The sequence below is a fragment of the Pithys albifrons genome, chromosome 26 (assembly GCF_047495875.1).
Source record: "Pithys albifrons albifrons isolate INPA30051 chromosome 26, PitAlb_v1, whole genome shotgun sequence".
NCBI lineage: Eukaryota > Metazoa > Chordata > Aves > Passeriformes > Thamnophilidae > Pithys > Pithys albifrons.
In genome coordinates, this window is record NC_092483.1 from 681,795 (window position 1) to 709,770 (window position 27,976).

General features: G+C 43.0%; 1 protein-coding gene across 8 annotated transcripts in view; it reads left to right on the forward strand.

Annotated features, from left to right (window-relative positions):
- LOC139683021 (zinc finger protein 131-like) overlaps nucleotides 1-27,606 on the forward strand; it is a 54,074-nt gene extending 26,468 nt beyond the window's left edge. For 4 of the 8 annotated variants that reach the window (XM_071577724.1, XM_071577732.1, XM_071577729.1 and 1 more), the window contains 4 exons: nucleotides 4,301-4,986; nucleotides 11,813-11,943; nucleotides 14,810-15,765; nucleotides 25,144-27,606. In XM_071577724.1, coding sequence (XP_071433825.1) covers nucleotides 4,301-4,986; nucleotides 11,813-11,943; nucleotides 14,810-15,472 — 1,480 coding nt within the window. In that variant the 3' untranslated portion in view covers nucleotides 15,473-15,765; nucleotides 25,144-27,606. The other 4 variants (XM_071577731.1, XM_071577726.1, XM_071577727.1 and 1 more) reach the window with 4 other exon arrangements.
- Nucleotides 27,607-27,976: the final 370 nt, after the last annotated feature.

Consider the following 27,976-nt stretch of genomic DNA (forward strand, 5'->3'; position numbering starts at 1 on the left):
ATAGGCTAAGGTTAGAAACATGTACTTATAAGGTAAAGTCCGAGGTCCCTTCCGGGTGAGATGCTGGACTTGTTGTTGTTTGACCTCTGAGGGAGGTGTCACGTGGTTCTTCTGGACCCACCGGAGTAAGTGGGCGGCAACATCTCCCCCTCTCGTTTCAAAAAACAAAACAAGAATCCAAATAACATAATGCACATAATAACACAATAATTTTAAGTCTCAGTTCCTTAGCCACTTATCCAATGGGGAAATTGTTACTGTTAGAATACTACCCAGATTCATGTAACATCAAAGGCTAAAAAATTGCACAGATTTTCTGAAAAATGGGAAAAAAATTTGAAAAATCTTAGATTTTGCCAATTCAAGACATAACAGGGTATTTTGCGGGTTACACATCCCTACTTCCCCCTCTCTTTTCAAAATAGACCTTTGGAAGGAGGTACAGTAACCTTTGTAAACTGACACAAACCAATACATGACTAAGACATGTAGGCTTGGGATTTACAAACTTACAACTAGTGCAATACAAGAAACTTTTCTCTCATGTGTGAGGTTGTGGTCCTTCTGTGTAGTCGTCACTACACAAACCACTGTAAACAAAACAACAAATTCTATTAATAGTGTCTGAGTACAGTGACTTCACTTAGCAAAGAAGCAGGTTCAGTCCAGCTGAGCTAAGTCTCCTTATGCAATATTTCAAGGTCAATTCTCAAAACTTCTGTGTGGCCATCACAGAGGTCTGAGAGCGAAGCCTTGATTCTCAGTCACTTTAAACACTCTTGGTACTGCAGTAATGCTGTCTGGAAACAAGTGTGAATTCACAGAGAAAATTCACAGAGGTTAAACATAACCAACACTGAAAGAGATTTACAAACTTACACTCTCCAGAATATGTTCAGCAGCTGAGGGGGGCAGGTGTCCTTACCCCTGCAGCTTGCTGGGCAACTTGGCAACTTGGAGATACAGGCTAAACAACATGCCAACTTGAACTGGACTGTTCTTGTCTGATTGGACAGTCAATGACTAGTCCTAGGCTAGCACTGCTTGTGGTTGTGGTTGCCATATGGGGAAGGCAGCCTGGCTCCAGTTTCCATGGGGTACTCTATTGGCTGCGCCCCATGGCCTGCAGCCTTTCTGGTTTCCCGGAGGCCCAGCTCCCCACCCCATGTTTGTTAGAGGAGTGCCATCCTTTTTATATCTAGAACGACATTCCTTAGCCCTGTGACCAAGTCTGTTACAACGTGTACATTCCTCAGTGAAATTTTGGGTCGCGTTATATCTTAGTTGTGTTGGGCAGGATTTTCTTATATGCCTCTTTTTTCCACAATTAAAGCAAGCTCTAGGGCTTTTACTCCCCTTTGGTTGGGTTGATTGTTTATTGATGGCTGTGGCTAGAGCAGAGGCTTGTAGTTTTGCTTCTTCCTCCTATTCCACCCAAGGTAATCTAGCACAAGCCTCAATCAGCTGTACCAATGTTGCTGTAGCGGGAAGGGAGGCAATCAGTTGCCTACACTGAGCATTGGCATTATTAGTTACCAGATCCTTCAATAAGACAGGTTTCATGTCAGAGGTAACATTTGGAGCAGGGTCAAGAGCTTCTGTTACCTTATCTACAAACTCCATGAATGTTTGCCGAGGTTTTTGCATGATCTGCATATAGGATAGAGAAGGCTTCCCTATTCTAGGAAGGTTAGAAAAGGCAGCCAGGGCAGCACTCTTGGACTCTTGTAGAACTCGAGTGTGTAGTGCAGCTTGTGTTTGTGGGTCTTTGTAGTCACCTCCACCCATTAATTGGTCTAGAGATGCTACTCTTAATGGATCTCCCACTGCCAGGTGTATGTTTTTAGCCTGTTCTTCAGTTAACTGCTCTTGCCATTTTTGTAGGAATAACATATAAGCAGTAGGGGGCAAAATAAACTTCATTAATACCTTTATATCAGCAGGAACCAAATTGTTATACTTCATAAAAGCAGCAATTTGGTTCTTAATCGAGGCATTATCATAACCACATTGCATTACTATAGATCGTATATTTTGCACAAGTTTCCAATCCAGTGCCTCCCATTTCGGGCCCTGGGCAGTGGTGGTAACTGGTGCGCATATTGGGAGCTGAATAGAGGATATACCCAAATGAATTGCTTTTTCGGTTAAACCTTTATATCTCTGTTGGCTATTAAAAGTAAGGTCATGAGGTGGCGCTGTGGCTCCATTGGCAGGATCTGCTGGCACCTGTAGGGAAGACAGCTCGAAAAAAGTATTATTTTCAGATCGGGGCGTTAACTCTCTCCCCAAAACTCTTGGTAGAACTTCTCCTACCCCCACGCCGTCCCTCACAGCCAGCATGTAATCCTCTGCTGCGGTCAGTGGTCCGGACTCGGTGCAGGCAGTGGGCGTAGCCATCAGCGTGAGAACTGGTGGGTGTGGCGTGGGAACTGAATTTGATTGACAGCTGGATCTGCCCCCGGCTTGGCTCTCCTCCTGCTGGGCTGGCGCGGGGCCGGTCTCTGACTCGGCAGGCTGCGGGGGGCCCCGTATCCCACGCATGCACCTTGATAGATGTGCAGTAGGGAGGGGGGTTGGGAAGTCCCATGCCCACGCAGCTGGATGCGTGCGCAGGTTCTTTGTTTGGAAGCCGGGTCTCTGCAATATTTTTCGCGGGCTTCCCGACCACATGGTCTCTTTGTTCTCCCGGCCACGCGGTTATGGCGCGCAGTTCCAGTCCCGCCGGGCTGTCTCCCACAGCGGTTTCCAGCGGCAACGGAGCGGCTCCAGTCCTGCGGGGTGGCGGGGAGCGTGGCGGTGGGGCGACCTCAGCCCCGAGGTACCCGCAGGGCATCAGCGGTGCCAAGGGGAGATGCACAGGAGGAAAACCGCTCCACGGGGCTTGTCCCCCTTCCCTCATCTCTCTCTCGGCTGAGGGCTTTCGATCCTCACAAGCCGCCATAGAGAGCATTTCTCCTCGCGTTTTCTTGGACCCAGGATATAATAAAAGTTCACTCATGCTCTGGTATGGCTGGACGTGTCTCGTGGGGATGCTCTGGTTCCAGGGTGTCTGCTGTGGTCCCGCCGCTCCTCTTGCCGCGGCGATCGGTGGCATATGCAGGTACGATGTAGGCTCTGGGCTCATTTGCGGTGCAAAGACGACTTCTCGGTAGTCATAGGGCACTGGTGTGGCTCCGGCGAGCGGTGTGCTCATCAGCGGAGCATAGGGCCGCGGTGGATGCTGCGGGAAAAAGCCACTCCACGGAGAAAAATTTCTTCCCCATGTTTGTCCTGGCTGGAGGCTTTCGTAAGCTCCGGCGGCTCCGGTCAGAGAATTGTAGTCATCCAGCGGTACGTTGTAACAACGCTTCGGCCTTTTAGGCTGCCACCGACTCTTGGTCAGATTACCGCGATGAACTCACATTCCAATCTTCCTTGTTCCGTGGCCCGTGTTCCGTGGCCACGGTCTTCCAGCAGCTCTCAGGCTGCTACACAAAAAAAGCACCTGAAGTTCTCAGGGCCCAGCAACTCTCAGGGGTTGCCACTAAGGTTCTGGATCTGTCCACAGCTGGCTTCTATGTCCCCAAACATCACGTCAGGTGGTCACCAAATTTTGCGGACAGGTCCAAAGGAGACTGCACACACCAATATGGTGTTCAGGCAAATCCCAACTTTATTCAAATTAGACAACATTTATATTCTTAGGTAACCCCGCCCCAGGCACAACACATCTGACTCCATAGGCTAAGGTTAGAAACATGTACTTATAAGGTAAAGTCCAAGGCCCCTTCCGGGTGAGATGCTGGGCTTGTTGTTGTTTGACCTCTGAGGGAGGTGTCACGTGGTTCTTCTGGACCCACCGGAGTAAGTGGGCGGCAACACACAACCATATGTTGTCCCAGGGTGAGTTTTCGGGCCTCTTGGATCAACATATCAGTAGCTGCCACAGCCCTTAAACACCCTGGCCACCCTTGTCTAACAGTGTCCAGAGCTACTTAGCAGAGCCTATATGATTCTAAAACCTTCTAAAATTACCTTAAATTCTTAGGCATCAGCATCATTTAAGTGGAGCTATTTAAAACACTTGAATAACCTTATGTTAAAGGCTCCACAGCTTTAATTGTGCTATTCTACAGCTCTAAGGTGTATAAATTAAGGACAAATTAGCTTCTGAAATGGGTTCAGTTTTTGTGGTCATTCATAATTCAGCTTCTTTGAGAAACAGCTAGCTAGTGTTTAATGCAGACACTCAGTATGAGGCAGGAATTGTTATTAAGTGCTTATAGATCTTAACTATGTTTATGCACATGTTTTGCAGAAACAAAGAAAATTCATCACCATTAGAATCAAATCAAAGGCAAGGTAAAAATAAAGCAAAAAAAAGGAAGATAGCTGAAACCTCTAATGTTATCACAGAAACACTGCCATCTGCAGAATCAGAGCCTGTTGAAATTGAGATTGAGATTGCTGAAGGGACGATTGAAGTAGAAGATGACAGCACTGAAACACTTGAAGTAGCTTCTGCAGAGCAATCTATAAAGTACATACATACAACAGGTACATCAGATGAATCTGCTTTGGCTCTTTTGGCCGATATCACCAGTAAGTATCGTCAAGGAGAGACAAAATGCCAGATCCAAGAAGAAGGTGGCAGTGCAACTGATCCCTCGTGCAAACAGGTAGAAGATATTGAAATTGTGGAACTTCAGCTATCACACGTGAAGAATTTATTCCACTGTGAAAAATGTAACCGTTCATTTAAATTGTTTTACCATTTTAAGGAACACATGAAAACACACTCTGCTGAGAGTTACAAGTGTGACATATGCAATAAAAGGTACCTACGAGAGAGTGCTTTGAAACAACACCTCACCTGTTACCACCTTGATGAAGGTAGGGCTAGCAAGAAGCAAAGACCTGGCAAAAAAATACATATATGCCAGTACTGTGATAAGCAGTTTGATCACTTTGGACATTTTAAAGAGCATCTCCGGAAGCACACAGGTAAGAGCACTGCTATGGTCCTGTACTTGTGGCTTTGGCTCTAGCATTTTGGGTTTTTGCATGTTTTTGAGAAATAGAGAATATGCTAAAGAAAATTCATGAGTCTTAAGTGCTAGAAATACTTGGCTTCTAGTTACAACAAAAATGCTGGGGTTTCTTTTCCTTTTATTTTTTTTGTTTTACATTGATAAAAACTTTGAGGGATTGAGGTGGTTAAAAATAGATGCCTGAAACCAGAAAGCACTAATGAAGCTTCTCTCTTTAAGTCTATTAAATCTTAAAATATTTCTTTCAAAATAATTTCTTAAAGCATGTTTTTTTTTTGAAAAGTACCAAAATGTGGAGCCACCCTTATATTCACAATTCTACTAGTCAACGTTTCTGTCAAAATATGATCTGAACCGTGAGCTTCTCAGTGGAATATACATTTTAAAGGGTTTCTTTAAGAGAACTTATGAGCAAATACCTTAGGCATAAAATACCCCCTTGCTCTTGACATCTCTTTTATGATTTCATTTTCTTTGTTATTTAACAAAGCAAAACATTTCTAGCGATGTACTGGTTTAAAGGTAAACTGGCAGGAGAAACAAACCCAACACAAAAGAGATTATAAATCAGAGTTACAATTTAATAACAATATTGCAATAAATGCAATGTCACAAGGAGAAATTGGTTTTAACCCACAAAACCCAGAAGTATAACCCAGCACCCTGGGGCACAAACACAATGGGGTTTGTTAGCTCCCGTGCTGAGCCCCACGTGGTTCCTCCTAGTCCAAAGTAAAAGGAAGTGAAAAAAACCTGTTGGTGCAGATGACGGTTGCACTCTGGTCGAGAGTGGTGGTCGCAGTCTGGTCAAGAGTGGTGGTCTCCTCCTGTCGAGGTTCTGGTCCTCCTATAGATCCAACAAGTGGGTTCCCCAAGTCCCAAAACCCCCGAGATTATATCCCCTCAGGTCCAGGTGGGACCACTCAGTACCTCCCCCAGGGCGGGGAATTACACAATGAGTGATCTAACTCTGTGAGTCATAGGGTATTTTTGGAATCATTGATGGCCCGTTAGCAGATATGACCTCTCAGGCTGGGTGTGAAGGTGCTAATGACTTCCTGGAAGGGAGTTATCACAGCTCTTATCTCACAGGCTTCTTTAACACTCAACTTACATCCTGAGGGGTCGGGTGTGCCCTGGGCAGTTGCTGCAAAGGTCCATTGTTAACAGTTAATGAGAAATGACATACAGGGTTTAGAATATACAGCTTTGGTCACACCCACACAGTGATAAAGTGGTCCCGGCTTGCTGAACTAGGTCAAGTGACTATAGTAGACTTTTGTTACTGTAAAATCTGTTTCTTTGAAATATGGACAGCATCTTTTGAGTACAAAATTACTTGTGCTTCTACATAATATGGGAGGTCAAGATGCTATTTCTTCATCTCACTGAAAAGTCTGTATTATCTGAAAAGGTGCTGAGCATTATATAGATAGCTCTCTGAATGTAAAATATATGTTGTCCTGATCTTTCAGATGTTTTTATTTAATATGTTAGTCATGAGGCATCAATAAGAATTTAATAGAGGGTAACAGTCTTATTTCTTTTACAGCTTGTTCTTGTGAAAACCTTTTAATTGGAACTTCTTTGCATCTGTATATGGGACTGCTGAGTATTGATATATGACACTGTATCCAATCGACTTCAATTAGCCCCTTAAAAGTTGCATTTATGAAAAGTCGTTGGCAAATCCTTATCTATGAAGCAGGGAGCATCTCTCCATTATGACCAAGGCAAATACAAGCTACCTAACTGTGATGGTTTAAAGGCAAACTGGCAGGAAAAATGAACCCAACTCAAAAAGATTACAAGTCAGAGTTACAATTTACTAAAAATATTACAATAAATACAATGATACAGAGAAAAAAATGGTTTTAACCCACAAAACCCAGATGTATAATCCAGCACCCTGGGGCACGAACAGAATTGTGTTTGTTAGCTCCTGTGCTGAGTGCCATGTCATCCCCCTGAGTAAAAAGTAAGAGGAAAGGAAAACCTCTTGGTAAGGATGGTGGTTGCAGTCTGGTTGAGAGTGGCAGTTGCAGTACTCTTTAGATTCTGGTCCTTCTCTGGATCCAGCAAGTGGTACCAGAAGTCCCCAAACCCCAAGATTATATATGCTCAGGTTCAGGTGGGAATGCCCAGTACCTCCCCCCAGGGCAGGGAGTTTCACAATGGGTGATTTATTCTGTCAGTCATGGGATATTCATGGAATCTTTGATTAGCAGACCAGAGCCCTCAGGCTGTGTGTGAAGGTGCTAATGCCTCCCTGGAGGGGAGTTATCACACATTGGTGTGAAAACTAGGAAACACTCCCCTGTTTCCCAGGGTTCTCTAACACTCAGCTTGCAGCCTGAGGTGTCAGGTGTGCCCTGGGCAGCTGCTGCAAATGATCCATTATTAACAGTTCATGAGAAATTACATAGTGGGTGTAGAATACACAGCTTTGGTACACCCATGTAGTGATGAACTAGGACACTGACAAAAGTCTTTTCAGAGAAATGTTTGTGTAGGATTAACAGAATAAGCTAAATATAACAGTATGTTAGTTGCTATTGTGACAAAGGATTTTGGGGATGAAGCAACTTAGCATATCACAGGAGATGTAGAGTACTTTCTAAATATTTATTGATGCAAGTATCACACATGGAATATGATTACTTCAAGTGATATGCTCCAAGCAGCCACATTAATCAGCCCATGTCCAAAACCTGTAATTAAGTAATTTGTATGCAGATTGTACAAACTTCTTGGGAAAAATTAATCAAGGTCTTTGCCATTCTTCATGAATCTAAAATATGTTTCACAGTAAGCATATATCGAACTGCAAATATGAATAAATTGATTCTATTTGCATACCTTAAATAAATGAGCCCAAGAAGTTATTTTGATAAATGGCTGCCTTTGTGTTTGTGGAGGATAAAAAAAGAAAAAACAAACAAAAAAACCCCAACAAACCTTGTTATTTCTCTCTAAACCCGATCTAAATAATGATATGGCAACTTTATGGTTATGGTTGAATTCCCTTGTATTTCTTAGATATTGGGCAAATAAAAGTCACTGTGTTGTTATGAATGTCTTTGGGTTAAAAACTATTTATTTTGGGCAGTCCCCTTCCTGTGGCTGCAGGATTATAAAGGACCAGCATAATATTGGACTATCTTAGATCAGAATTTTTGTCCTGTGAGTTACTAATGATTGGCAAGTGAAATCTCATCTGTTCTCAGAAATGAAAAAAAATTAATTGTTAGATCAGGCCAAGAACCTCCCTCGTTAGTCTCATCTAACTGAGATTTTATAAACTCATAGTTGAATTACACCCTGGGGAAGAGAGGCAAGTTGTCACATTGAGCAGAGGAGTTTATTCCCCAGCTTGCCAGTACACATCTCGAGCTAGGGGCACGCTGATACATTCTCTGTGTTTTCCATTGCTGCTGTGACCAGTGCAGCTGAGGTCGCAGCATTGTTTTGCACTGTGCAAGAAGTCACACAATGTTTTTTTGGCCTTTGGATATTGCCACTGTTGTCTTTGACTTGTCAGTTTCAGATACTTTGGGCAGAATATGTTGAAGATTGTTGAAGAATTTGAGTAAGAATAGAATAAATCAGTCTTTAACTGGGCAGTGCCTTGCTTCAAGTAGCTCTTTAAATGTGACCAGATCACTGGGTAGGTGAAGGTTTATGGTGTGAGTTTTGTTCTGTAGTTTTCATAGAATGGTTTGGGTTGAAAGGGACCTTAAAGCTCATCTCATTCCACCCCCTGCCATGGGCTGGGACACCTTCCACCTCTGCTTTTGCTGAGGAAGGTTGGACCACAGAATCATAGAGTCACAGAATGGTGTGCGTTGGAAGGGACCTTAAAGATCAGCTAGTCTCAACACCCCCTGCCCTGGGCAGGGCTAGACCAGTGTCCTAGTTCAGCAAGCCAGGACCAGTTTATCACTGTGTGGGTGTGACCAAAGCTGTGTATTCTAAAACCCTGTATGTCATTTCTCATGAACTATTAACAATGGACCATTTTCAGCAGCTGCCAAGGGCACACCTGACCCCTCAGGATGTAAGCTGGGTGTTAAAGAAGCCTGTGAGCTAAGAACTGTGATAACTCCCCTCCATGAAGTTGTTAGCACCTTCACACCCAGCCTGAGGGGGCGTGTCTGCTAATGGGCCATCAACAATTCCAAAAATACCCTATGACTCACAGAGTCAGATCACCTCTCGTGGAACTCCCTGCCCTGGGGGAGGTACTGGGCATTCCCACCTGAAACAGAGGGTATATAATCTCGGGGGTTTAGGGACTTCTGGAAACACTTGTTGGATCCATAGGAGGACCAGAACCTCGACAGGAGGAGACCACCACTCTCGACCAGACTGCGACCATCATCTGCACCAACAGGTTTTTTTATCTCCTTTCACTTTGGACTCAGGGGAACCATGTGGGTCTCAGCACAGGGGCTAACAAACCCCATTGTGTTTGTGCCCTGGGGTGCAGGGTTATACTTCTGGGGTTTATGGGTTAAAACCAATTTCTCTTTGTGCCATTGCATTTATTATAATATTGTTATTAAATTGTAACTCTGACTTATAATCTCTTTTGTGTTGGGTTCATTTCTCCTGCTGCTTTACCTTTAAACCAGCACAACCAGGTTGCTCAAAGCCCCATCCAACCTGGCCTTGAACACTTCCAGGGATGAGGCAGCTACAGCTTCTTTGGGCAACCTGTGCTAGGGCCTCACCACACCTTCCTAATATCTAAACTAAACCTACTCTCTGTCCGTTTGAAGCCATTCCCCTGTAGTGGTGACAGTGTCTGTGTGGATCTCTTAAGGTCTGAGGTGATTAATGAATGCATCCTTAAGGACCAGAGAACCACCTGTAGAGTGTGGATGCCTTGTGGCCAGTGGAATCTTTCCATGTATGTTAGGTGAACTATTGACCAATAGTATGCTGGCATATTATATACAGGAGTGGATAAAAGTGAAGCTGTTACTAAAAATAAAGTCCTTTGTCTTCTGTGAGCTTTCTGATCGCACTGCAGCCTGAGTTGTCTCTGCCTCCTCTGACCGCTGCAAAGCTAATCTACATTACTCCGACAATGGGTGACCCCAATATTCCCCCTTCCCAGTGAAGACTGAGGCAAAAACAGTTGTTGATAATGATGTTGGTGTCAGTATCTCCACAGATTAATTATTGGACTCAGAAGAAACACATTGTTCCTAGGGTTTTTTTGTACTTTAATTTCCTTGAATTTCATTGTGTTTGTGCATGATCAAATTAGTAAACAGAGAACAGTTGTTCTTTGTTACTATTTGATGATGGCAATAGCGATATACTACTTCAAGTTAAAGTTTTGGGGTTTGGTTTGTTTGTTTTAATACCAATGCATTACTTCATGGTCATTCTGTGTCAAGTTCTTTTTCTGGAACTTAGTTTCAGCTCTTAAGCATAAGCTGTCATTGTTCTTGAAAATAAAACTTTGTATTATTTAAATACCTCCTTGTGACAGTGAATGAGACACCCGACTGCCAGCAGGTAATCTAATTTATTCCGGAAGCGCAGACACATTTATAACCTCCCGAGCATCTGGGTACCCCAACATAGTCACATGTTCTATCCCTACCAATCAGCCCTGAGCTGGCCTGGTGGGCATGTGTGGTTAGCTCCTCCTGGGCTGGTTTTGCTTTCGTTCTTGCGGCGTGGATGCAGTGTGGTCCGTTCTTTGTTCTCCAGTCCGGCTCCATGTGCATGTGGTGTGCAGCAGTCCCTTTAATAAATTAACCTGATCCTTACACCTCCTTCTTTAATGTGTCACTTTGCATATACTAATGTTGAGCCTTTAACTTATTATCAGGTGAAAAGAGAGAAATAGCTGCTATTTCTTTAAGATATTTCATCAGAATAATAACTTTCATAAAACCCTGAATATACCTTAAATGACATTGGGAATTATGTTACATTATTGGGTGTGTGGTTTTTTTGATTTGTGTCTTGGGTTGAGCTGGCAAAATGCTAACTGTCCAAGTACAGAGAAAAAGGGTTCCTCTCCCCCCCAACCAGCCAAGGGAAAAAGAAGAGAGGAAAAAACCCCTCCAAACTAGGTTTATGCTGAAACTAACTATATGTATTTATACAGAAAAAAGAAAATTAAGAGAAAACTACAATATAACACACACTTACACAAGTTATATATAACAAGAAATAACTTCCCACTCTTCAGTTAATACAAAGTCTAATACTCGAGATCTATAAGTACTCTAAAAGACATTTAGCAAGAAACTGAAAGAGTAACAACAAAATATTTCTACTTCCCTGTATTCAAACAAAATGCAAGCAGGGACAGCAGGGCCTACTCCCAACAAGACAGGAGCTGCACTATGTCCTGCCTGTACTTCAGCTATGGTGGAACTGAACTAACACCTCCCACTGCTGCATCATATCTTAGGTTTGTGTCATCTGGTATGAAATATTTCCTTGGTTACCCAGTCAGGTGATAGCTGTCTCTACCAATCCACATAGATTCTCTGAACCTGCCAATTTGAAGCCTAGCTAAAACCACTACAATTTGTTTAGTTGATTTTATTTTGTTTTTATAAATGAGAGTTCTTACTCCACATTAGGATTTTGCCATTTTATTTACATAAAGTTAACATAGAATGTCTTTTTTTTTCTGTAGAATAGTCCAGTTGGCCACATACAGCATATTTATCAACCTATGAAAAAGGAAGAGCTGACCAAAAACTGGCTGGTTTTATACACTTACAAATTCCTGTCTGTCTTAACAGGTGAAAAACCATTTGAATGTCCAAACTGCCGTGAGCGTTTTGCTAGGAATAGTACACTCAAATGTCACCTGACGGCCTGTCAGTCTGGAGCTGGAGCTAAAAAGGGAAGAAAGAAGCTGTATGAATGTCAGGTGGGTAATAGAAGTAGCAGAGTCTGAGGCTAGCTACCTCCTGCCTGTGCTGAGGGAGTGTGAGAGTACTGAGCAGGAAAGGCAACACAAGTGGTCTTATGTCTCCAAGAACTATTTTTAGTAAAATAAATTATAAAGGTTGTGCTCAACCACAACATGAGGGTAAATTCTTATATCTAAGTAGTTCCATTTAAAATATGAAATTACTGATATAGAGCTTCATAATAGTTTATCAGAAAGATTCTTGTGACTAGGTAGAGTGTTCATCTGCATCTTACTGATCTTTCTACTTCCTTTTCAAGGTTCTTGATGAACAGATCTAGCCCTTTCCTCCTCATGAGCATGCTTCACTAAAATCCAAATACAAATACTATTTTATTTCCTAATTTATTCTTCTTCTCTTTAATACCAATATATTGACTGGAAAGTCATTTCAACTTGTGATGACAATCTGTAATATCTTTTAAACAAATATAAATGCCGTAGAGGGATATCTAGAGTATTTGGTCACTACGCAACTGATGTGAAAAGCTGTTCAGAAGAATATTACTTAGCTTTTAAAAGTTGATTCTGAAAAGCTAGAAGATATGAGAGCTGAGGTTGGTTGTATCCCAGCCAATAGAATTAAAGTCCAGCTCCTGGGCATTCACAGTTGGGTATCTTTTGCCCAGGCTTGTCATGGCCTTCAACTCCCATCATCCCACACAGTGGCATTCTTGTAGATAACAAACCCCTTCCCTACATTTCCCCCCTTTTTATTATTAAACAAGGTAAAAAACTGTATTAAACTTCCAGAAACAGAACAGTACAAACAAGAACAGTGCAAGAAAGAATTCAACCTATGTAACAACCTTAATGTGAATCAGGTGCAGTCATTCAAGGCCTATTTCTAAACAACATTTATTAAGGCTAACTGGATGGTTAACTTTGGTATATCCAGGGTTGGTGCATAGTTTGACTTTTGTCTGTGATTTGACTTTTATCTGAGGGCACATGTGTAGCCGGGATTGATCTTTATTTCACGGTGGAGGTGTATATGAGATAGGATGGGTGTGCAAATAAGATAAGGTGTATGTACCAGTGGTCACATACTCATATGTTCATGCATTCACATAAAATTCCATTCAGGACAGCCGTCTAACCATGCATTCATGCAAACACACTTTTGAATTTTATTTTGCTGTGACTTGTGAACTCTTATCCCTAAGTTAGCAATACTTAGACACACCTTTCTTTGGTCCCTGAATTGCTGTTCTAATGAAGAGAGAATCTCAACAGGAAACCTGTAAAACATAAACATATTCCTTCCCCATGTTCAATTCAAAATATACAATTCCTTCACAAACATTTCCATGGATCAGAGGTGAGGCCAGATTCCCCCTTTCTTTTTGTTTTTGCATGGCAAATGAGAATAGGTATCATTTGCTGGTCTAAAATCAATGGAAAACTCAGCATGGCCACTACAAAACTTAGTAAAAATTATTACAAATATAAATAGTTGTTTCATTGTATATTATCATCCTATCTGAACAGCTTAAGGAACAGTTAACAAGGTCACCTTCTGATTTTGTCTATATTATCAGATGTCATTACTTATTCAAGCAAAAATTTTGAAGCACTCTATGAAAAAGATAGCAGCATCTGTATATGCATAGAAATTACAGTGTTAAAATTAAAAATCAAAATGTCAAAATGTGTTCTGTAGCTTTCCTTAATCTGAAAAAGCTTCTACTCACATCTTCCATCCTAGGAAGCTGTTTCAATTAGTGTGGTTTTCATGAACTTAAAGTTAGAAGCATCAAATATACAAGCTAATAGATGAGTGAGGGAAAGGAATGAAATTAAATAAGTTCTAAACTTGCCAGTTTTTTCAGCTTGAGAGCAAGGTCTGTGGGTGCAGGACTGGGTGCAGCTGATAGGGTGTAGTCTCAGCTCTTTAGGAAGGGCAGCAATTATTACTTCAGCTGCTTTGCAGTAGATCCTTAATTGGTCAGAAAAACTTTTAAAACAATAGAGGCTTGGAGAATAAATGGAAATTTAGGCAGTACCTTTTGGAACCTAAAACAATAAAAAAATTTTCACACCTCTAAAAACTGATCTTAGATAAGTGGAATATGTTTGTAGGTTGCTAAAAAATAAGAACAGAGTAATGCAAAATGGTTATTACAGAACACAAAGGTATAAATGCATGAAAGAACACAAACAGAATGTTGTATGAAGAACTTGCGCTTTTAGTGTTTATCTACTTCCTAATTTCTACTTGAATCTGCATAGAAATCATGATCTCAAGCATTAAACAAAAAAGTTATGGTAATGGTTTGGTACACTTAGCTCTAGTTTTGTTCTTGTAACCTTACGAAAAGGTTTTTGCACTTTTATCAACTGATCCAGCTTCTACTAATTTCTGAATAGTCTTGTACAATTTAAAAGCATATCTTCTGTAAGCTTATGTTGCATTTGGATTGATGAGAGCTTATTTGCTTCAAAATGCTTTAACATGTCTTAACTTGTTTCTTTCTGCTCAAAATTCTAGCACCAGATGTTTATTAGGGTGTGAATCTGTATGTGAATTTCACATAAGGTGAAAATGAGAAAACTTTTAAATGCTGTACTGACTCATAAATTTTGTAGGCATCCTGTGTATGCACAACTCAAAATGGCACACTCTGTCTTAAAAGTAAATAAATACCAGGTCATCTGTTCATTTGAAGCTGTCTTTTCAGTTTTTACCTCTAATATACGTGGTGGGGTTTTTTTAATCCAAATAGCAAGAAGCTACACTATGTGAAGCCATGATCTGAAATAGGCACTATACTTTGTTATATTTCTGTTGGCCCTGTTTAACATACTGTATCTTTTGTTTCAGGTTTGTAACAGTGTGTTTAACAGCTGGGATCAATTTAAAAATCATTTGGTAATACACACTGGTGACAAACCCAACCACTGTACCTTATGTGATTTGTGGTTTATGCAAGGCAGTGAGCTGAGAAGGCACCTCAAAGACCTGCACAATATTTCAGAACGAATAGTAACAGAAGAAGTTCTTCCAGTGGAAGCTATGGAAGCTGAACCAGTAACATCAATGACTATAATAGAACAAGTGGAGCAAGTCCATGTCCTACCAGTAATTCAGGTACAAGTGGATCCTGCACAGGTAACTGTGGAACAGATGCACCAGGATCTCATACAGGACAATCAAGTGAAAGGCACACAGATGGAGGAACTGCAAGAACAGGTGCAAATTAGTTACTTGGAAGTTGAACACATTCAGACTGAACAAGGTACTGAAGTTCATGTGGGGCAATTACACGTTGGGCATGTAAATCAAATACAGATGGGAGACGTACAGGCAGAACTGATAGATGGAACAGACCTTGAACAAGTAGAATATGAAAGTGTTGATCAAGGAGAAGAAGAAGAAAATAAAACTAGTCAAGTAGATGATGCAGATATGGAAGATCATGAACAAGCTGAAGACTTAAAACCTCAACAATTAGTGGAAACACAGAGTGAAAAGGTGGATGAGTAGGACAAATAACCACACTATGCAGGTTTAGGAATGAAATATGCAATTATTTTTGCTAGGTTTTACATTAGTTTGTGAACCAATGGCCATTGGTCACCTTTCCAATATGCTGTCCTTAGGAAGCTGGACAAGTGGACCAAAGTTATCTTTCTTCATGTGCAACTAAACTTTTCTCATATGTGAAAAATAACTTTCCCATTCATGTAACGCTATGGAACAGAAACTACCACAGACACGGACAGCTTTGTGAGGATTTTAATAATGAATAGCTTGTATCACATCATCCACGGGTATATGTAAGTGTAACTTTGCCTCTTTCCTCTTGCTATAGAAGCAAACTTGTTATAGATTCGCAGGGTGTCTGTGGCAGAAGAATCAGTAAAATCTGGTGGTTTCTAATGTAAGTGGCCCATTGGGTACCTGTGAATTTTCCAGGCAGACTGTTTGCTGTTTCCTAACAGCAGTCCCTAACTTTCAGGCTGGGGAAAAAACATTGTTGGACAAAAATCCTGTGCCTTTTTGTTGCGGTTTAACTCCAGCCAGCCACCCCCCCAGCCCCTCACAGCCGCTCACTCACTTCCCCACCATCATGATCAGGGAGAGAATCGGAAGGGTAAGAGCTGGAAAACTCTTGTGCTGAGATAAAGACAGTTTAATAGTGAAAGCAAAAGCTGCTCACAAACAAAGCAAAACAAGGAATTCATTCAGCTCTTCCCATGGGCAGCAGGTGTTTAGCCACCTCCAGGAGAGCAGGGCCCCATCACACATAATGGTGACTTGGGAAGATAAACACCATGACTCCAAACATCCTCCCCTTCCTCCTTCTTCCCCCCGCTTTATATACTGAGCATGATGTCATATAGTGTGGAATATCCCTTGGGTCAGTTGGGGTCACCTGTCCCGGCTGTGTCCCCTCCCAACTTCCCACATACCCCCACCCCCTCTCCCCAGTGGGGCCATAGGAGGAGCAGAAAAGTCCTTGGCTCTGTAAGTCCTGCTGAGCAATAACAAAAACATCTCTGTATTATCAACCCTGTGTTCAGCACAATCCCAAACAACACCCCACAGCAGCCACTGGGAAGGAAATTAACTCTACCCCAGACAAAACCAGCACAACAGTGCTTAAATTTCCATAAAGCTCCTTGAGAGTGTTCAAGAACCTAGTTCACTTAAAGGCAATGTAGGTAATGTTATAGTGCTTTATATCAGCTACTGAATTTTTTTCATTAAATTTATGAGGGGTTGAGAGAGGAAACGGATTACATGTGGAGGCAGCAGGACACTCTAAAAGGGACACTTTAAATTAGGAAAAGCTCAGTAGAATCTGTGGTAAACATGAGTAAGAAGAAAGCTACCAGAAGACTTCTTTTATAAATTGTCATTTTTGAAAATGAATGTTTTAAAACATAGAGAAGGCTTGTCTATATGGTATCAGGTTCCTGATTTTTTAAATGAAATTCTGACACTTGACACAGAAACATTGTGCTAAAAGTAAAAGCCATGAGTGCTAAAATGGCAATTGAAAAGTAGGAGTATAAATATTTTAATCCGTATTAGACAATAAAACAATAGCATCCATGAAATATCGCATTATTTGCTTAATCAAATAAATTAGGAACAACTGAGTAACTGGCAATTACAATGCCAGATCCCAGTGGCAAGAATCAATATCATTTTAATAACTTTACAGTAATGACCTATTAATCTTAGGTTTGTTTAGAAAATACTTGTCTAGCTCTATGTTTAAGGATGCTAAAAACATCCAATTCTGAATTATTGCCTTGAGATTAGAGGTGCCTCCATACTTCTGAAAAACTTTGTTTTCAAAGCCTTAAGTAAAGGGAGGAATTTTTGCAAGGACGTTCCCTAATGCTCTTGGTAATCCTGCAGATCCTAGTTAAAATCAGGCTTTTCTATTCAGTCTTCTCCAAATGCAAAATTATTTTTTGAGATTTGTACTTTTTACTCTCATTCAAAATGATTATTGTGTTTCATCATAGCTAGCTTTTGAGAAACTATTGCAAAACAAACATGAATCTCAATTAAAATTTCAAACAATTTGATTAATGTAACTTGCATTCTTTTTTATGTTTTTTTATGTTTTGTATTTTCTGAGATGCAAGTAATATGTGATGAGATTATGTGCAGAGGAAAGAATGTGGCCTGATGTTAATCACGAAAGTAAAAGAAGCCTGCCTTTGGATAACACAGGGGATGCAGCTTGCTTAGCTGCATAGCTCTAACTTTTTAGGCATTTATGCATATAGACACTAGGTCTGTATCAGTGGAATTAAAGGAACAATCTGACTGTGTTTAATCAATGAAACTAACTTTTAGGCAATTTAAGTCCAATGTAAATTGAGCAGTTACGTAGTATTGATAGCAGGGCTGTAGTTTGGTAAGCACAGTTTTTTGTTCTGTTTGATCTCCCCTTTTTGGCAACAGTTTGTGAATTTGGTAGGAGAGAAATGACGCTGTTGTTGTGCCCAGTGCTGCTTCTCCAGACTTCTGCTGTGCCTGTGTGGGAATGCAGTGGGGGGCATGACCAATCCCCTCTTCACCCTGAGCAAGAGGGTGAAAGGCTCTCCTCAAGTAATAACTCCACTGGAAAGTGTCCCTTTGCAACCCCCTCTTCCCTAGAATTTCCTTCCCATGTTGCTTCCATGGGTAAGTCCCCCGTGCCTCCTTACTGCAACAGCTGATATGGGGGAGGAATGATTGACTTGGAGAGTCAGAAGTTCTGGTTGCTCTCTGTAACAGCCACCTTGCCATCTTTCTGCCACAAATGTCTGTATAGACACACAGACCTCTCCAAACTATATACCTATGCACCACTGGAGGAGTTCTTCCCTCTAAATAAGTATATGCTGCTGGTCCCCAGAGTGCCCTGTGTTATGCAGGTACTGGTCTGTAGCTTGCAGTGAGGCAGCACACAGCTGCACTTGCTGCCTGGGGCCTGCAGTGGGCCTTGTCACATGGGGTGAATGCTTCAATTTATGCTTAATGAAACTAATTGGCTAAAGCAGTGAGGTCTAGGCAGTGAGAAATGGAAAAGGTGGAATGAACAAAAACCTGTGAGATGTGTCTGGATGCAAAATAAAAAGTGAGCATTAAATTGAGACTTGATGTTGGGGGTAGACTTGTGGATTTAGATACAATATTCATGAGAGGCCACAAGCTACTTCTGAAAGAAGGGCAGGGAGAGGAAAGGGAGCTGATCCATGGTTTGAGATCCACTGGATTATTCAGACAATATAAGAATGGATTAGCTGCTTTTTTGAAAATAGTTGCAAAAGCATGTTTCATCTGCAGGCTTATGAGGATGGAATTGGATGTCAGTCCTGTGTGAAACGATCATGCAGCCTCCGCTGTTTCATGCCTGCAGTGGAATTTTTCATTAGCTAATGGTGCAGAATATGGTACTCTCTTTATACAAATTCTGTAACTCAGTATTATTTAAAATGAGGAAACATTTAAATACGTGTTTAATTTGATTGCTTACTTTTAAGGACCCAAGTATCTTTTCTATAGGGACTACTATGAAAATGGAACATACAGTTAGATTTTTTTTTATTCTTATATCTAACAACCTTCTTTGACTGTAGTGTTTGCTTCTAGAAAATAATTTTAAAATTAGAGCAACCTGTTTACAATGAAAATACAAATAATTTGTAGCTTGTTAAACACTGCATGGCTCAGGCAGGTACAACAGATGCTGGAGCTCACCAGCTCAGATCTAGTAACATTTCAGCTATGACTGAACCCAACTATGGGAGCATGCCCGTGTTTGCATCCTGGTCATGGCTTTGCATGCAGTGTGAGTAATGCTCACGCAGCTCCCTGATACTTTTTTCCCCTAAGTGGAACCTTGACATCTATAAATGTCTCTGCTGGGACTTGTATTTCCAATTCCTTTGAGAGTTGGTGGCCTTTTTAGGAAATAATTTGTACCATTAAAAGAACTGAAAGTAGAAAGGAGGGTATAGCCTGTAGATCCTAGGGCGAGGATCTCTAACACGGGGATACAAGGATGCAGAAGGTGTAAGTGGTGTGCGGAGGGCTGTGCCTGGCATGTGTCAGCTGTTTGCGGGATTGCAGCCCCTCACCCAGGGTTAGTCTGCTGTAAGGCAGAAAGAGGAAGTGAGGCTCTGCGGACACAAGGCTGGAGGCAGTGGGGAGGGAGCAGGTTTTCAGGTGGAACCACAGCACCAGTGGTGGCTAGCTGTGTCCCCTGCCCAGGTGGAGATCCAGCCCCTGGAGGTGGCCCTGCCTCAGCCAAGCGTCCCAGGGTGGTCCTTGTAAGACTCTGCCGATGGATTGCTGCGGGAAGCAGGGGCTGAGCTGCTGCATGTTGCCAGCTTGAGAACATGCATGGACTCCTCGCACCTGTGTGCGCTGAGTTTTATAATTCTGATGCTCTTCCAGGGCAGCTGGGTCTTAAAACTTTTGCCAAGGTGTTATGGGTTGACCCTGGCTGAACTCCAGGTGCCCACCAAGCTGCTCTATCACTCCCCTCCACAACTGGACAGGGGAGAGAAAATATAATGAAAAGTTCATGGGGCAGATAAGGACAGGGAGAGATCACTCACCAATTACTGTCACAGACAGAACAGACTGAACTTGGGGAAATTAGCTTAATTTATTACTAATCAAATCAAAGTAGTATAGCTAGAAAATAAAAACTACTTCTTCAAACACCTTCCCCCCACCCTTCCCTTCTTTCTGGGCCTAACGTTACTCCCAAATTCTCTACCTCCTTCCCCCCAGCAGCACAGGGGGACAGGGAAGCGGGGCTGCAGTCAGTTCATCACACATTGCTTCCCCTTCCTCCTCAGGGGGAAGACTGCTCACACTCTTTCCCTGCTCCAGCGTAGGATCCTTCCCATGGGAAACAGTCCTCCATGAAATTCTCCAGTGTGGGTCCTTCCCACAGGCTACAGTTCTTCACAAATTGCTCCAATGTGAGTCCTTTTTCACAGACTGCAGTCCTTCAGGAACAGGCTGCTCCAGTGTGGGTCCTCCATGGTGTTGCAAGTCCTACCAGCAAACCTGCTCTAGCACGGGCTTCCCACAGGGTCACAGCCTCTCTTGGGCATTCCCCTGCTCCAGCATGGGCTCGTCCCCTGGGTGCAGGTGGATCTCTGCACCCCCCTGAACGTCCATGATCTGCAGGGGTGCAGCTGCCTCACCATGGGCTGCACCACAGGCTGCAGGGGAACCTCAGCTCTGGTGCCTGGAGCACCTCCTGCTCCTCCTGCACTGACCTGGGGGGTCTTCAGAGCTGTTCCTTGCACATATTTGCGCTCTGCTTTCCCAGCTGCTGTTGTACCACATTTTTTTCCCCCCTTCTTAAATATGTTATCACAGAGGCACTGTGATAATAATTTCAGTAATATTTTGTTGCTGTTTTTTTTAATTTGTATGTTAATTTGCTTAGAGAAAGAATATTGGCTAAAAGGAATTTTCTTTCTTCATAAAGTTACTGATATAAGATTGCACATTTTTCTAATGCTGACTTTTCTTTAACATATTTTAAACAAAGTAAAGTGTTTCCAATTACTCCCTCCAGCTGGAGGTGTAACTGTGCATGATATCCTTTGCTGGGGCTGTAATATGATTCAGGAAAATACTGTCATATCCAGAAAATATCCTGTCATATCTGAAAAAGGAGCAGAGAAACCTACTTGCTTTCAGGGGCCACGCTGCAAGAGTGGTGCTTCGTGGGCAGACTTGCCTAGGGGACACACAAATAAATTACACAGAGGTGAGGGGAGAAGGCGGAGTTTTGCTGTTAAAATTGAATAAACGAGACAGTGCCAACATGGGTGTTTTTAAATTGCTTTTTACATGCAGATTTTTTGAAAGATTTATTTTATCCGACACCCTCTTCTTATGCTAGGGCTAATTGGAGCTTGAAGCCAAAACGTTTTCCGTCTAAGAAATCCCATACTGTGTTTAACATAAGAAGCATATGAATAATTCCATGGAAGAAGCCAGGATACACTTCAGTGTTTTCTGGATTGGAGTATTATTCCTTATATTTTGTAATCTGTTCATATAGCTTTAGAGCAGCTGGCACAGTTATTGATAAACAGAATAGCATGTCTCACCAGAAATGTGTAGTTTCAGGGCTTTCTCCTTTAGGGATGTAGACTGATGTTTCGGTTGATTCACACCAAATAAATCTGTTGAAGTCATGGGTGCATGTTACAGTATGTTTAAATTGCCCCTCTACACAGTTAAGGAGGAAAATAAAGTAAAATTATTAAAATATGTTCTCAGACCTAAAGCAGTTTCAGGGGCTGAGCAACCACATTGGTGTAAATGGCAGGGAATAATTGAGTCTATTTTTCCTGGCCACTTAAATATTATCATCCATCTTCTGGTACCTTTAATTCAGCTGATACTTCTTTTCTAAATAGTATCTTATCCCACAAATAGATGCAAGGACTTTAAATTTTTAGCTAGTTCTAGACAGCTGATCTGTTTGAGAATCATGAACTAAAGCCCTGTGGAGAAGGACTTGGGGAGTCTCATGGATGAAAAGCTGGACATGAGCCAACAGTGTACACTTGCAGCCCAGAAGGCCAATTGCATCCTGGGCTGCATCAAAAGAGGGGTGGCCAGCAGATCGAGGGAGGCAATTCTGCCCCTCTACTCTGCACTTGTGAATCATAGGATCATAGAAGGGTTTGGATTGGAAGGGGCCTTAAAGCCCATCTCATTCCACCCCTGCCATGGGCAGGGACAGCTTACACTAGACCAGGTTGCTCCAAGCCCCATCCAATGTGGCCTTGAGCACTTCCAGGGATGGGGCAGCCACAGCTTCTGTGGGCAACCTGTGGCAGGGCCTCATCACCCTCAGAGGGAAGAACTTCCTAATATCTAATCTAAACCTGTCGTCCTTCACCTTAAGGCCGTTATCCCCCTTGCTCCATGCCTTTATAAAAAGTCCCTGTCCAGCTCACTTGTAGTTCCCCTTCAGGTACCGGAAGGCTGTTATAAGGTCTCCCTGGAGCCTTATTCTCCAAGCTGAAAAACTGCAAAGTCTCTCAGCCTGTCTTCATAGGAGAGGTGTTTCAACCCTGTGATCAACCTCATGGCCCTCCTCTGGACCGACTCCAGCAAGTCCACATCCTTCCTTATATTGGGGGGCCCCAGAGCTGCACACTGTACTCCAGGTGGGGTGTCCCGAGAGCATAGTGGAGGGGCAGAATCACCTTCCTTGACCTGTTGGTCACACTTTTTCTGATCAAACCCAGGATACAGTTGGCTTTCTGGGCTGCAACCACACATTGCCAAGTTGCGTCATGCTTCTGATCCACCAACACCCCAAAGTTCTTCTCCTCGGGGCTATTCTCAACCCATTCTCCACCCAACCTGTATTTGTGCTTGGGATTGCCCCGACTCAAGTGCAGGACCTTGCACTAGGCCACGTTGAACTTCATGAGGTTTGCATTGGCCCACCTCTCCAGCCTGTCCAGGTCCCTCTGGATGGCCCATCCCGTCACTCCAGCGTGTCGACTGCACCACACAGCTCAATGTCATCGGCAAACTTGCTGAGGGTGCCCTCAATCCCACTGTCCATGTCACCAACAGAGATGTTAAACAGTGCTGGTCCCAACACTGACCCCTGAGGGACTCCACTTGTCACTGCTCTCCACTTGGACATTGAGCCATTGACCACAACTCTTTTGAGTGTCACCATCCAGCTGATTCCTTATCCACTGAGTGGTCCATCCATCCAATCCATGTATCTCCAATTTAGAGGCAAAGATATGCTGGACAGTGTCAAATGCTTTGCCCAAGTCCAGGTAGATGATGTCAGTTTCTCTTCCCTTATCCACCATCACTGTAGCCCCATCACAGAAGACCACCAAATTTTTCAGGCATGCTTTGCCCTTAGTGAAGCCATATTGGCTGTCACCAATCACCTCCTTATTTTCCATGTAAATTGGCATAGTTTCCAGGAGAATCTGCTCCATGATCTTACCAGGCACTGAGGTGAGAGTGACTGGTCTGCAGTTCCCTGGGTCTTCCTTATTTCCCTTTTTAAAAGTGGCAGTTATGTTTCCCCTTTTCCACTCAGTGGGAACTTCACCAGATTGATATGACTTCCCAAATATGATGGATAGTGGCTTAGCCACTTTCTGAAAAACTTACCTCAGGACCTGTGGATGTATCTTGTAAAGTCCCATGGACTTGTGCACCTTCAGGTTCCTTAGATGGTCTTGAATCTGATCTTCCACAATGTGCAGTTCTTTATTCTCCCAGTCCCTGCCTTTGCCTTGTGCAACTCGAGCAGTGTGGCTGGAGCACTTTCCAGTGAAGACTTAGGCAGAAAAGTCACTGAGTACCTCAGCCTTCCCCATATCCCAGGTAAGCAGATCTCTTGTTTCCTTCAGGAGAGGGCCCACATTTTCCTCAGTCTTCCTCTTATCACCGACATACCTATAGAAGCTTTTCTTGTTGCCCTTGATGTCCCCGGCCAGGTTTCATTTTGTCAGGGCTTTGGCTCTCCTAACCTGATCCCTGGCTTCTCAGACCATCTCTTTGTATTCCTCCCAGGCTACATGTCCCTGCTTCCAGCCCCTGTAGGCTTCCTTTTTGTGTTTGAATTAGTCCAGGAGAAGCCTGGTTTATCCATGCAGACCTGGCATTTTTTCCTGGCTTCCTCTTCATTGGGATGCATCCCTCCTGAGCTTAGAAGAGGTAATCCCTGAATATTAACCAGGTTTCTTGAGCCCCTTTTCCTTACAGGGCTTTATCCCATGGTACTCTACTATTATAGTTTCAAAATCTTTCATGGAATATTTTTGTTGCTTTTTTTTTTGTCCCTTGCCAACACAGCAATTTGGGGGTTGGAAGCCAGAACAAGATGACTTGTTGAAGCCCAGCTCTCTCACTACCTGCTCCCAGAGCCATCTAACTGTATAAAGCCTAAACAAAGGGATAGCTTTGCAGTCCAACTTGATGGCTGGGGAGAGGACTGGGGAAGGTGTTTTTCTTTTTTGTGGGGAGAGGATTTCACTCTTTCCCTGGCTTGGGAGGTGGTCAGAGAGAGCTTTCCCCACTCATTTTTTGACTTTGTTCTCCGTCTGCTTGGGTGCCCAGATGCCACTTGCTGAGCTAGTGGCAGCACTGAGAGAGGAGTCCTGGCTCGCCCCAGCAACTCCACACTTCCTTTGCTGTTCTCCTGAGAGAGCAATCACCACTGCCTGAATTCACTATGGACTCACTGAGAGGCCAGCACCACCTGTAGAGGAGTTTCTAACACCCTCCCCAATGCTTTCAGACAAAAGATGGTGAGAGGGTCCTTGCACTGCCCACGGGAAAGGTTCCAGCCCATCTCTGTGGCCACCATTCCCATGTGAGCTTCGGAACCAGCACATCCTCCTGTGTCTTTGCCTCGCCAGAGCCTGACAGCAACCCCTGGTAGCCATGAGTAAATCACTGCAGCCCCTGCCTCTTGAGGCGTGACAGCACTCCCTGCTGTTTGTAAATATAGCTACAATGAAGGGGCAAAGATAGGATTTGATTTGTTTGAAAGTTTTAGTTACGCGGTGTTGCTGTTTGTTCTGTTCTGGTTTTGGTTATTCATATATATATATTTGTAGTAAAGAACTGTTATCCTGTTTTCTACATTTTCTGATTTAAGTCTCTTAATTTCAAAGGTTGTAGTGGCTTGAGGAGAGGGAAGCTCCCTTCCTAGTCCAGAAGGATTCCTCATACAATCAATTGCCAAAAGAGGAAACACGCTACACCCTTTTCACTGATGGTTCCTGTCACATTGTAGGGACAAACCGTAAATGGAAAGCAGCCATATGGAGTCCCACATGACAAGTTGCAGAAGCTACTCAAGAAGAAGGTGGGTCAAGTCAATTTGCAGAGCTAAAAGCCATCCACTTGGCCCTGGACGTTGCTGAACGAGAGAAGTGGCCAAGGCTTTACCTCTACACTGACTCATGGATGGTGGCCAATGCCATGTGGGGATGGTTAGACCAATGGAAGGAGGCCAATTGGAAACACAGAGGGAAACCCATCTGGGCTGCCAATATATGGCAAGACATGGCCACCTGAGTAGAGAAGCTGATTGTGGGAGTCCGCCATGTAGATGCCCACGTGCCCAAAAATCGAGCCAATGAGGAACATCGCAACAACGAACAGGCAGACCGAGCTGCACAAGTCCAAGTGTCACAGATAGATCTAGACTGGTAGCAAAAGGGAGAGCTGTTCCAAGCTCGATGGGCCCATGATGCCTTGGGCCATCAGGGCAGAGATGCCACCTATAGATGGGCACGAGACCGAGGGGTGGATTTAACTATGGACATTATCTCTCAGGTTATCCATGACTGTGAGACATGTGCTGCCATTAAGCAGGCTAAGAGAGTGAAGCCCCTATGGTATGGTGGACATGGGAATAAGTAAAGGTACAGAGAGGCCTGGCAGGTTGACTACATCACACTGCTGCAGACCTGCCAAGGTAAGCGCTATGTGGACATGGACTACCGGATGGCTGGAGACACACCCGGTGCCTCACGCCACTGACTGAAACACCATCAAAGGCCTGGAAAAAGAAGTCCTGTGGCGACATGGCACTCCAGAGCGAATTGAGTCAGATAATGGAACTCATTTCAAAAATAGCCTAGTTACCACCTGGGCAAAAGAGCATTGCATTGAGTGGGCATATCATATCCCCCACCACACACCAGCTGCCGGGAAGGTTGAATGGTGTAATGGACTGTTGAAAACCACTCTGAAGGCATTGGGTTAGGGGACTTTCAGACACTGGGATCAGCATCTAGCAAAGGCTACATGGCTTGTCAACACTAGAGACTCCATCAGTTGAGCTGGCCCTGCCCAGTCAGAATCCCTCCACACTGTAGATGGAGATAAAGTCCCTGTAATACACCTGAGAGGTATTTTAGGGAAACCAGTCTGGATTAATCCTGCCTCAAGTAAAGGCAAACCCATTCGTGGGATTGTTTTTGCTCAAGGCCAGGTTGCACCTAGTGGTTGATGCAGGAAGGTGGAGAAACATGATGTATACCTCAAGGGGACCTTATCTCTGGGTAAGTTGCCCAATAACACTGTATCTGTATGTACATATCTGTAAATGTGTATACAGTTCAAATATGTGTGTATAGTTGAAAAGTTCAAATTCGATATAGGGTGTTGGTATGGAAAAACAATTCAGGGTGGATAATGCTATAGTTTCAAAATCTTTCATGGAATTTTTTTTTGTCCCTTGCCAACACAGGTTAGGAGCTAGAACAAGATGGCTTCTTGAAGCTGCACTGAAGGGGCAAGATAGGACTTGATTTGTTTGAAAGTTTTAGTAATAACAGAAAAAGCACAAAAAGAGTTAACTTAAGAAAGCATCTTGCTCTGCTGTTTGCTCTGCCTATTTTGCAAAGAACATTGTAGAAACTATTCTTTTCTACTCACTAGACCAAATAGTAGCGAGCAATACACAATAGACTCGCAGGCCATAAATCAAGTAAACTTAGATGTTTAAAATAGATATGATAGCCCAGAACCAAGATTTTGTAGTAAAAGCCAAGATTTTACAAGTTTGACAGGTCATGTCATTGAATAAAGAAAAGGCAGAAGTCCAACAGTGATGGAGGTGCTTCAAGACCACCAGTGGGATGAATTCAGAAGTCCAATAACCAAATTTCAAGCAAAAAGGAAAGCTCTGCCCAAGACTCCACCTAATCATTAATACGGAAATTAGAAAGTATAACTACGAACCCAAAAATATATTAATAGCTTATTTTACACATACAGGTTAGGCAAGTTTTTCCCAGTATGGACTGACTTGCCTCCAATGTTGCTAATAAATACCTTTGATGCTAAAAGAATCAAAACATCTCTTAGCAGTTCCTTTTCTTTCGACGTTTTATGGATTCATTAGTTATGGTGTTGCTGTTTGTTCTGTTCTGGTTTTCGTTATACATATATATATAGAATCATAGTATCTATTGGGTTGGAAAAGACCTCCGAGATAATCAAGTCCAACCCTTGGTCCAACTCCAGTCCGTTTACTAGATCATGGCACTCAGTGCCACGTCCAATCTCAGTTTAAAAACCTCCGGGGAAGGTGAATCCACCACCTCTCTGGGAAGGCCATTCCAATGCCTAATTACACTCTCTATAAAAAATTTTTTTCTGATATCCAACTTAAATTTCCCCTGGCAGAGCTTGAGCCCGTGCCCCCTTGTCCTATTGCTGAGTGCCCAGAAGAAGAGACCAACCCCCACCTGGCTATAACTTCCCTTCAGGTAGTTATAGACAGTGATGAGGTCACCTCTAAGCCTCCTCTTCTCCAGGCTAAACAACCCCAGATCCATCAGCCTTTCCCCACAGGACTTATGCTCTAGTCCCTTCACCAGCCTTGTTGCTCTTCTCTGGACCCGCTCCAGCACCTCAATATCTTTCCTGAACTGAGGGGACCAGAACTGAACACAACACTCAGAGTACACCAACGCAGAGTACAGGGGAAGG